This window comes from Palaemon carinicauda, chromosome 11 (assembly GCF_036898095.1).
Source record: "Palaemon carinicauda isolate YSFRI2023 chromosome 11, ASM3689809v2, whole genome shotgun sequence".
NCBI lineage: Eukaryota > Metazoa > Arthropoda > Malacostraca > Decapoda > Palaemonidae > Palaemon > Palaemon carinicauda.
Window position 1 is genome coordinate 122,788,106 of NC_090735.1, and position 12,402 is coordinate 122,800,507.

The 12,402-nt window shown below is 38.4% G+C and overlaps 1 protein-coding gene across 1 annotated transcript in view; it reads left to right on the forward strand.

Annotated features, from left to right (window-relative positions):
- LOC137650161 (uncharacterized) overlaps positions 1-12,402 on the forward strand; it is an 81,319-nt gene that overhangs the window by 13,657 nt on the left and 55,260 nt on the right. Inside the window, exons 4-6 of the mRNA XM_068383320.1 lie at positions 3,230-3,344; positions 6,419-6,502; positions 9,583-9,671. Of these exons, the coding sequence (XP_068239421.1) occupies positions 3,230-3,344; positions 6,419-6,502; positions 9,583-9,671 (288 nt within the window). The remainder of the gene's footprint in view (positions 1-3,229; positions 3,345-6,418; positions 6,503-9,582; positions 9,672-12,402) is intronic.

Consider the following 12,402-nt stretch of genomic DNA (forward strand, 5'->3'; position numbering starts at 1 on the left):
TTGCTTCCTCTGATGCCTTAGATGACCGTGGAGGTAGCAGCAGTAGGAGATTCAGCAATATGAAGCTTCATCTGTGGTGGATAACGGGGGCGGGTGGGCTGTGGCACTCTAGCAGTACCAGCTGAACTCAGTTGAGTCCCTTGTTAGGCTGGGAGGAACGTAGAGAGTAGAGGTCCCCTTTTTTGTTTTTGTTTCATTTGTTGATGTCGGCTACCCCCCAAAATTAGCGGAAGTTCCTTGGTATATGTATGTATGTATGTATGTGTAAAACATTTACATGTTCTGTACCGTATATCAAAACATAACATAGTGTGCTCTCATGAAGGTACAAGCCATTGTTTTGCAGATAATTTGTTTCCAGATATTTCCTATCAAGCTTATTATATATTTAGACTATATTGGTACTTGTAATAAGTTGCAGTCTAGCTTGTAGTAAGACCACACATAGAGGTGAACATTCTTTCCTGTTGTCCCATTCACTTCTTATTTCGTTTTCCATGTTAAAAATTGTTTCATTGCTTCCAGGCTGTTAGTTTAGTGTTTTATACCCGTTATTACAGTCAGCACTCCTTATTCGTATGGGTTAGGTAACAAAGACAGGTGCGAAAAGCAAGCATCTGTGAATACTTGCTGCCCTAATGTAGGTTAACTCTTAACCTACTTACTCACTTCCATTACCTATGCACGGTTGACTTACACTAAGTAACCCACAGTACAGATTTTTTGTTTAATAGGTTATACGGTTCTCTGTGTTGCAGATGACCAAATCCCTGCAGGTAGAACTTGCGAATATCGAGAACTGACTGTTTACTGTCTTCCTTGTTTAGTATTTATTGAGGAGGCCTATTCTTATAGAATATCTAGATTTTAGTTTTCTCTCTTGTTTGAACCCCAATTTTCATAATGCAATAGTTCTAAAGTTCAGATTTGACACAAAGATTGTTCAAAATAATTTTGCATCTTGACTTTAACCGAGTCATCTGGACAAGGAAAATGCCCCCAGGTAAAGGTGAATCAATTATTTGTTTCTACGCGACATACAAACCCTTGTCCTTTAAGTAGGGTGATTACTTAGGAGCGAGCTGGAATCAGTCGTTAAAAATGGATAACAAGTGGTTATTCAACTGACGAGGGTGCTGGGTAAGGACCCCCACCTCTCTCCTGTCAGAAATCATTCACTTTTATTTTGACTTCTGCTGTGTACGGATTTACAGAAAGTGGCTGTGAAACTTATTCATTTTCTCCATTTTGTCGGGAGGGGAATGTTAGCTTTTAATTGTGTAAAGGAACCAAGACGTTTGTTGGCAAGAGAAGGGTGGTATTGGCAGCTGGTTGGTCTAACTGCTGTAGATACACGCTCCCTTTTTGCATAAGGGTATGTCTGTTCACAGATATCTCCATGGTCTATCTTCTCGAGGAACACTTCTCTGTTGCTGTCACCATTGTGCATATTATTATTGTTATTATTACTTGCTAAGCTACAACCCTAGTTGGAAAAGCAGGATGCTATAAGCCCAGGGGCTCCAACAGGGAAAATAGCCCAGTGAGGAAAGGAAACAAGGAAATAAAATATTTTAGGAACAGTAACAATATTGAAATAAATATTTCCTATATAAACTATAAAAACTTTAACAAAACAAGAGGAAGAGAAATAAGATAGAATAGCGTGCCCGAGTTTACCCTCAAGCAAGAGAACTTTAACCCAAGACTGTGGAAGACCATGGTACAGAGGTTATGGCACTAACCAAGACTAGAGAACAATGCCTCTGGATTGATATGCAAGGGTCCTTAGTCTTTGGATCTACGTTGGTATGTCTCAGCTTTGCTGCTTAGGGAATCCCTTAGGTATCAGACAGTCTGCAGTCGATGGATTGACCTAAGGAAGTTGGGCTACCTTAGGTATCAGATAGGCCCTACATTACCTAAGAAAGTTACTAGCTGAGGCAACAGTACCTCAACGTCTCCCTCTGTGGTACGGTGTACCAGTTCAAGACTGTGTTTTGGTATGTGTATGGCTTCCGAGGCGTTCACATGGGTATTCACCTTGGTAGCCGCTTTGGCCTGCTCGCGAGAGATACGTCTTTGGATGTTTCTTGACGACTGGTTGATCCTGGCCTCCTCATGGAGGCAGTTTCTTCATGATTGAGATCGGCTTTGGTTGATCCTGGCCTCCTCATGGAGGCAGTTTCTTCATGATTGAGATCGGCTTTGGTTGATCCTGGCCTCCTCATGGAGGCAGTTTCTTCATGATTGAGATCGGCTTTGGTTGATCCTGGCCTCCTCATGGAGGCAGTTTCTTCATGATTGAGATCGGCTTCCCCACCACTGGCAGGTGACTACTTGCTGTTTGTTGACACCTCGCTATAATTTTTAACTGCTATATTCCAGCTTTACTGTTATCATTCTCCTATGTAAAGGACTCATGTATGTATAGTTAGGAAAATTCCAATTTAATTCTAAATTTACCATATTAATTTAAAATTTTATTTTTGAACAACAAAGAACAATCAATATGGTAATATTTTACTTCCCTAAATTGGCTTAGAACCAGCATACTGCTCATCTAAACAAGTTTTTAAGAGTTATGTTATAACAAGAGAAATTTTATCATCGACAACAGTCTTGTGGTTATGACTGTTTTAACTTTTCTGTTTTGATATTCAATTTGAAAGTTTAAGTGCATGAAAATGCTTTTTGTGTATAATGTATATTCATGTATTTCTTCATCATTATTAGTTAACCCTTTTACCCCCAGGGTATTTGGAAATTTCCAACCCTTAACCCCCAGGGGTTACTTTTTTTCAAGCACATTTTGCAGTATATTTTTTTAAAATTGCTCTAACAGCCTTAATTTTTGTCATAGAGAGGTCAGGTTGGTCTCATTCTCTTGGAAAATGCCTGAATTTTCTCGAAAAAATTATCAAAAGTATGCAAAAAAAAAAAAATAGCATTTTTTTCAAGGACGTACCGGTACGTCCATGGGGGTAAAGGGATGGCATTTGTGAAACGTACCAGTACGTCCTTTGGGGGTAAAAGGGTTAAAGATGGCAATCGTTTTTCACTGGATGCTGTATTCATTATTCATATATTTTAATTAGCCACTGTATAGTACAGTATAAAACTATGTAATTAATATAACTTTTGTAATAGAAAATCTAGTTTAGTAATAATCAAGTGCAGTATAATGAGATGGATGTCATACTCTGTTAAAGACTAAGGTTTCTTTCAGAGAATTATTGATTTGCGGAGTGACACTGGGACACGTCCCAGTAAAGCTATGAAAGATTTCATGTACGATGCCGTAGTTGGGGACGATGCGTTTCAGGAAGACCCAACTGTCACTGGTAAGAAGTGGTTTTATGGAATGACCTGAAATATATCCAGTTTAGTTGACAATTTAAAACTTTATCGTTTTCCCTAGACGCATTCTAAGTCTATTTTGTAATTATTGTTATGATCATCATCGTTACAATCATCATCGTTACCTAATTTTTTAGTTATAAGTTACTCTGAATTTTATTATATAAAATATTAGTCAATTTGATTGCCAAAGCATTACATTACAATATCCATTTGAGTGTCCTAGCAATCTTAGATACTTCCGCTGTTGGATGGCAGTCCATACATATGTGTATTTTTAGTCCTCCACTGGTAGAGTAATGTCATAAGATATTAGTTAATTTGGTTGCCAAACAATTGCATTACAATAGCCATTAGAGTGTCTATACAATCTTACAGACACCTCAGCTGTAGGTGGCAGTCCATACATCTGTGTATTTTTAGTTTTCCAGTGGTAGAGTAAAGCCTTTCTTGTATTTGTTCCAGGGCTTAAACAAACCTTTCCACCTTTAAAATAGGAACAGTGTCTTCGACGGACCTGGAACGGCCATTGAATTTGTTAATAGGTACTGTATTTAATGACAGGTAGTGAGCTCTTCACTTTTGTTTTCGGCTGCAAAGAGTACGGACATTATGTTGTCTTACCAATTCTTTTTCGAAGCCGAAACAATTGGAGGAGAGCGAGTGCATTTAGCCTGCTTCTTCCGTGGGCCATGTATCTTTCCATGGAACTTCTATTGGAAGGATAACCACTCCCGACACACAATACAAGTGGACTCTGATGAGCGTCTATGTTCTCGGCATGTAGGACCTAATGGATGCGGATCAACGTCAAGGCTTCTCACGAAAGTCTCATAAGGGGGTTTTTAATACCAGGAGAAGTACACTTAACACACGCTTTTTTCACACGTTCTGTAACGGATAAAAGAAAGAGATTAAACAAGGCAAGAAAAACTGCTGGCCAATCTCTTTACCTATCAGAAGATGGGTGAGTTATCAGCCATGTGGAACATCATACTTACGGTACGATGGACGGTGATGCAGTCATACCATATTGCTACACCCTCGATAATTTTTCAAATGGCATAACTAGTTTTGCTCAGAAGTAACCCCATTTAAATGACTCATGGTTTGTATATAGGAAAAATACAAGTTATTTCTAAAAAATTTTAGTTCTTGGCCGCAATGAGTATGGACGTAATGTTGCCTTACCCAGCTTTTTCCTCTTTCATTTTCTTAAAGGAAGTGAATACTACCTGTTGCTTGTAATTAGGGATTTGAAACAAGAAATTCTTACTACCTGAGGAAAGAGTGGATGTTGCAACCAGTTTATGGCTAAACTGACTGTAGATCCACACTCTCTTTGTACTTCTTGTAGATGGTGTGATTGTTTCCAATCTTCCATGTGTATCAGGTGTAAATTGTGTCCTCCTGAGCAGTTGAAGGCATATGCCTTGAGAGAGGGGGAGAGAGAGCTGAGCCCTCTGCTGGGTATATCTCGGAAATGTCCAAGAATACACTGAGAAGGTCTTCGCTTCTCCCGTTATCTCATTTGTTGCATTTGCTACCACTGCCCTGGCATAGTCCCTGGGGAGTATGTGTCAGGATCAAGGATCCTGTGGAGCTACATCGGCAGGCTTTTCAGATTCTGGTGACTTTTGGGATTCCCCCAGTGTTTGCCTCACCTTCTTGAAAATTGGAGGCTCTTCTCCCTTTACCTCACAGACCGCCGTCAATGAGTTTGACCTTAGGAAGGCCAGGGCCTGCTTAGGTTTATCATGTAGACCCTCTATGACCTTGTTGAGGGAGCTGGTAGCTAAGGCCACCTCTCCCCCATGTCTCCAGTGACAATGTCTCCTGTGGTAAAGGTGTGATTGAAGTGTCAGTGATCCTTGTGGTGCCCCTCCATAGCCTAAAAAGAATGCAAAGGCTCAACCTATGACACCAGTGCTGGCAAGAAAATCTCCTGTACACATTTTTTAAGCTAACTACCCATTCTTACTTTAATGGGCAGGTTTTCTTTGCTTTAGAAATACTGATTGGGGATATGTTTACAAGATATTATTATTACTTTCTAAGCTACAATCTTAGTTGGAAAAACAGGATACTATAAGCCCTAGGGTTCCAACAGGGAAAATAGTCCAGTACATACATATACCAAGGCACTTCCCCTAATTTTGGGGGGTAGCCGGCATCAACAAATGAAACAAAAACAAAAAGGGGACCTCTACTCTACGTTCCTCCCAGCCTGACAAGGAACTCAACCGAGTTCAGCTGGTACTGCTAGGGTGCCAAAGCCCACCCTCCCCCGTTATCCACCACAGATGAAGCTTCATAATGTTGAATCCCCTACTGCTGCTACCTCCGCGGTCATCTAAGGCACCGGAGGAAGCAGCAGGGCCTACCGGAACTGCGTCACAATCGCTCGCCATTCATTCCTATTTCTAGCACGCTCTCTTGCCTCTCACATCTATCCTCCTATCACCCAGAGCTCTCCCAGTGGGGAAAGGAAATAAGGAAGCAAATAGAATAGGTTTGCTTGGGAACATTTCATTGAAAAACAAAGTAACAACTGATAATATGGGTAAATTTTTAAAAATATTTAAATGAAAAAAATCTGGGTTTTCAAGGCAGACTGTATTGGCAGAAAAGGGAGACCTTGAGACATAACTCTTCTCCTTTTGGCAAGAAATATGTAAAGTTTATTACTCATAAGTAAGACTTCAAGACATGATCTATTTTTTTAATATTGAAATTTAACCCATTAATGTATTTTAAGTTTTGTAGAAATGGTGGATCTTGAATTAAAAAGTTTGTATTTTTGAAAGCCAATGGTAGTATCATTTCTAGTTTTAGGATCCAAGGGGCTGTGAACAACACTAGAAATAGAACCATAATTTTGTCATGGGAACTTTATAATGAAGTAAAGTGTTGAACCTTGCCACCCCTGCTGTCTTGACTAACCAGGGTTGTTGAGGGGTTATTGTCTTATTTATGTTTATAGTTTATGTATATGAGAATAAGAATTAATTTTTGTATTTTTTTTCTTTCATATAAAATTTATCTTTTCATTTTACAGCTCTTGAAAGGAAAGTCGCAGCTCTCCTTGAAAAAGAAGCCGCCTTGTATGTTCCCTCAGGTACTATGGCCAATCTTATCTGTGGTAAGTTTGACAGTTTCCGTAGAATTGAAAGTTATATAAAGAGTCTTTTTAGCTTGATATGATCAAACAATTATTTATGGCTTTTATCTGTAAAGTAACTTTGTAGTTTAATGCCAAAGATGCCAGAACTGTGTGTTTTTTATAAAGTCATTTAGATGACTGGTGCAAAAAGAAATTATAAATAGCAGTTTTTACCTTAGAAATTATGTAAAAGGAGCATTTCACTGGGTGGCACAGGTCTCTTGCCCAGAAATAGATTTTTTCTTCGTCAAATCCCTTTTAGATGACTGGTGCAAAAAGAAATTATAAATTGTTATTTTATTATTGTTACAAAAGGTAAAGAAATTCTTCAGCTAAGATACACTATGACATTCTGAGACTAAAATTTTTTTTAATTATTAAAGCTACCACAAAAACAGTAATTTTTTTCAGTGTCAAAGTGAGACCAGAACATTATCGTATCATAAAAATTGAATGTATAGCAAGGGGTTAAAGAAAATTGTTTTAACCCTTTTACCCCCAGGCTCTTTGGAAATTTCCAACCCTTAACCCCAAGGGGTTATTTTTTCCCCAGCACATTTTGCAGTATATTTTTTTAAAATTGCTCTAACAGCCTTAATTTTTGTCATAGAGAGGTCAGGTTGGTCTCATTCTCTTGGAAAATGCCTGAATTTTCTCAAAAAATTATCAAAAATATGCAAAAAAAAATTGTTATAGCATTTTTTTGCGAGGACGTACCGGTACGTCCATGGGGGTAAAGGGATGGCTTTTGTGAAACGTACCAGTACGTCATTTGGGGGTAAAAGGGTTAAGCTGTTAGTGATGCAGTAGGCAAGAACTTGAGTGTGTTTTATCCCTCGTATGTTTTGCATCAATTTAAGTCTCTGAAGGTTTAAGAATAATTTTTATCCTTTTAGTTTAATTATCTGCAAATCCTGAATTTAGTACTGGATTTGGAATTTGTTGGGAGCTTGTTATCTATGCCAACGAAGTTGGAAGGAGGTTATGTTTTACCCACCGTTTTTATGTTTGTTGATGAACACCTTCCTGGCCACAATTTTAATCGTAGAGTAATGAAACTTGCAGGGATTATGTCATGTTAACTCTTTTACTCCCAAAGGACGTACTGGTACGTTTCACAAAAGCTATCCCTTTACCCCCATGGACGTACCGATACGTCCTTGCAAAAAAATGCTATAAAAATTATTTTTTTCATTTTTTTGATAATTTTTTGAAAAAATTCAGGCATTTTCCAAGAGAATGAGACCAACCTGACCTCTCTATGACAAAAATTAAGGCTGTTAGAGAAATTTAAAAAAAATATACTGCAAAATGTGCAGGGAAAAAAATAACCCCCTGGGGGTTAAGGGTTGGAAATTTCCAAATAGCCTGGGGGTAAAAGGGTTAAAATAGATGATAACTATTTATGTGGTTACAGTATGAGATTTCTCATAGTTCTGTGCTGTGGTCTTGATGACATAATACATTTGTTCTCATACAAATACAAACCCTCGTTCTTTACATAGGAGAACTATAACAGCAAAGCTGCAAATATGGCAATTTAACCCTTTTACCCCCAGGCTATTTGCAACTTTCCAGCCCTTAACCCCCAAGGGGTTATTTTTTCCCCAGCACATTTTGCCGTATATTTTTTATAAATTGCTCTAACAGCCTTAATTTTTGTCATAGAGAGGTCGGGTTGGTCTCATTCTCTTGGAAAATGCCTGAACTTTCTCAAAAAAATTATCAAAAATATGAAAAAAAAATTTTTTATAGCATTTTTTTGCAAGGACGTACCGGTACGTCCAGGGAGGTAAAGGGGTGTGTTTTGTGAAACGTACCAGTACGTCCTTTGGGGGTAAAAGAGTTAACATTTTGAGGTGTTAACTGGGACAAGGTAGATGGATATTTCCGAGGGAAGAAAAAGAACTGCAGTTCGGTTCTTGGAGACTGCCAACCCCTTAAGCAGCGAGTTTCCCTACGTAAAGGACGTTGGTGTGTATTTCCGTAGAACAAATCGCAAATTTTTAAAGTAATTTGTATTTTTTTTTCAACTAAACAAACCAGCATCCTTTATATAAAACGTTCCTCTTCAGCCATCTTTCTTTATGGGACTCCTTACCCTCGCTCCCACCTGATGTTAACCCTTTTACCCCCAAAGGATGTACTGGTACGTTTCACAAAACTCCTCCCTTTACCCCCATGGACGTACCTGTACGTCCTTGTAAAAAACTGCTATTCACATTTTTTTGTGTATATTTTTTATAATTTTTTGAGAAACTTCAGGCATTTTCCAAGAGATTGAGACCAACCTGACCTCTCTATGACGAAAATTAAGGCTGTTAGAGCAATTTGAAAAAATATACTGCAAAATGTGCTTGAAAAAAAAAATAACCCCGGGGGGTTAAGGGTTGGAAAGTTCCAAATAGCCTGGGGGTAAAAGGGTTAACTACCTCGTTAACAGTGTTGATGGGTGTCCAACTCGCACGCTTAAAACTTTCTTACATAAAGGACTCTGTTTTTATAGCTAGGAAAAATACAAATTAGTTTTAAAATTTGTGATTTTATACCATTAATTAAATGATTACTGTATCATGATTTTTATTGTAGATCTGATTAAGGGCTGATTCACACCTGACACTCACGCTCATGCTCACACCCAAGTCACTCAGCTCATTTTACTGGTGTGTTTACATATGCCACTCAAGCTCTCCTGAGCTCAGTTTGTTTTGTGTTGGCATTGGTGAACCATGTGTGATTTTTCGGCTCTAGAATTGCGGGTATAGCTCTTGCTCAAGTTTGAGCACGTTCAAAATATCTTTTGCTTTGATCGTGAGCTTGACTGTGACCGTGACTGGAGTTGAGCGAAAATGATTGACTGGATGGTTTGAATACTCTGCCTGTTTATCATTAAAGAATATTTGAGCGCGATCAATTGCGTGCACGTGAGTGTGAGTGTCAGGTGTGAATCAGCCTTAGATATCTTTTGTTGATTTAATAGTCTTAATCAATAAGAGAAGATTTCACAATGATCAGTCACTATGTTCACCTTTTGAGAATTTTTCCTTTTGTATTTTCAGTATTAGCTCACTGTTGGGGCAGAGGTTCAGAGGTCATTGTTGGAGATGAGAGTCATTTACATCAGTGGGCTCAAGGGGGTATTGCACAGGTGAGCTAATCTTTGAACAAAAAGCCATTTTTAAGTATGTAACTTCCCTGGTAGTTACATATATATAGCTTAAATCCCGCGTCTTGACGCGGCATTTAAGCTATATATATGTAACTACCCAGTGTGACGGTCTGAACGATCCCCCGGTCTCAGAATTCTCCTTGATAATCTGCGCATGCGCGAACATTACCGTTCGCCAGTGCATACGAGCTTTATGTTTTATTTTCCTGTAATGTTAGCGTGCGCAGCTCAACATTACCGCTTGCCAGTACGTACGAGCTTGATGTTTTATTTTCATGCGAGCGAAGCGAGCTAATGGCCGAAAAGAACCATTATACAATGTCAAGGAGAATTCTGAGACCGGGGGATCGTTCAGATCGTCACACCGGTATGTATATTTAAAAATTTATTTTATAATAAAAATACCATTTTTATTGGGTATAACATTGATATGAGCTTCAGTGAGTAGTATTGTGACTTTTAAGAAGAAATTTTTCTTTATTTCATCTCTTTACACCAATCAAAAGTACCCTCATTTGAGGTTTTGGTAGCCTTTGTAGGGTGACGGCCAGATCCCGTAGAAAACGGGAATATTCTGAACTGTGGCCGTCGTTCTAAAAACGATTTTGGCGGGAGAAGATAACTTAAAAAACCCACCTAACCTATGCTAAAAGCCGTGTCCTTACCCAGGGGGCTGCCCCCCCCCCCCCCCCCCCCCCCGGACCCCCCCTTACACAACATATGTAAGATCCGTAGACCATTTCCAAACATTTTTATTCTATACAAGATAACAATCGGAGCGATAATAAGCAAATTAGAACGCTTGGCCGTAGCGCTACAAACTACCCAGGTTTTGAATGTCCCCAGACTTCAGAGCCTTTAATCTAACTGACCAAAGACGTATGATAATCTACTAAAGCATGTGCCATCTGAATCATAAGGTATCCATCAATCAGCTACCTTGCTTTTAGTGAGGATGCAACAATTCTTAACAACTCAGCTATAATTCTTTTTAGTAGCAGGAGTGTCATTTTTAGTATTATTCCAATCCTTCATACTATATACACATAACATGGTTTGGCTTACAAAACAAGCTTGTTGCATTTGCAGATGATGCTACCCTCTTTGCATCAATTCCATCTCCTGAATGTAGATATGGGGTTGCTGAATCCCTTAACCCTTTTACCCCCAAAGGACATACTGGTACGTTTCACAAAAGCCATCCCTTTACCCCCATGGACATACCGGTACGTCCTTGCAAAAAAATGCTATGAAAATTTATTTGTTCATATTTTTGATAATTTTTTGAGAAAATTCAGGCATTTTCCAAGAGAATGAGATCAACCTGACCTCTCTATGACAAAAATTAAGGCTGTTAGAGCAATTTGAAAAAAAATATACTGCAAAATGTGCTGGGAAAAAAATAACCCCCTGGGGGTTAAGGGTTGGAAATTTCTAAATATCCGGGGGGTTAAAGGGTTAATAGAGATCTAGCTAAAATTAGTGCATGGGGGAAATTATGTAGTATGAAGTTGAATCCTAACAAAACTCAAAGTATGATTGTAAGTAGATCAAGGACAGTGGCTCCTCAACATCCAGATCTCTGCATTGATAGTGATTCTTTAACTTTGAATGACTCTCTTAAAACTTTAGGTGTGATTCTCGACAGGAAATTTACTTTTGAGAAACATTAAGTCTGTGTCTTCTTCAATTGCGCAAAAAATTGGCTTTGAGAAAGCGTAAGATTTTCGGTGATCAATCTATTCTAAAGAAGTGTTTTAATTCTTCCATTCTACCTTGTGTTGAGTATTGCTCTCCTGTCTGGTCTTCAGCTGCTGATTCTCATCTTAATTTGTTGGACAGAAACTTACGGTCCATTTAAATTTCTTATTCCCGATCTAGATGTTAATCTTTGGCACCGTCATTCAATTAGTTCATTATGCGTGTTGCATAAGATTTTCCATAATTCTGACCATCCTTTACATTCAGATCTTCTTGGACAGTTCCAGCCTGATCGTAATACTAGGTATGCTGTTAATTCTAATAGCCAGGCCTTCTCCATCATGAGGCTCAATACTACACAGTATTAGAAATTTTATTCCAGCTGTGACCTGACCAAGTTGTGGAATGACCTCATGTTATTTTTGAAGTTATTATAGTTTATTTATAATAGATTTATTTTAATGTTAATTTTCTTTAACTTCTCTTGTAGTATATTTCCCTATTTCCTTTCCTCACTAAGCTATTTTCCCTGTTGGACCCATTGGGCTTATAGCATCCTGCTTTTCCAACTAGGTTTGTAGCTTAGCAAGTATAGTCCATTTCTTTTAGCGATGCATATTTGCACCGACTCGCGGCGGTGCCCTTTTAGCTCGGAAAAGTTTCCTGATCGCTGATTGGTTAGAATTATCTTGTCCAACCAATCAGCGATCCGGAAACTTTTCCGAGCTAAAAGGGCACCGCTGCGAGTCAGTGCAAATCTGCATCGCTAAAAGAAATGGACTATAGTAATAATAATGATGATAATCTTCCAATTTTTAAGCCTCAGCGATGTCATATGTCAAAATTATTTCTGTAATTAGGTAATTTCAGTTTGTTTCCATAATCATTTGGTTATGAATTGCTGAATCATTGAAAGTGGATCTGATATCCCATAAATTAAAGATTATTTTCTAAATCATATTCTGGAGTTAAAGATTGTATTCTACATCATATTCTCGTTAATCATTTG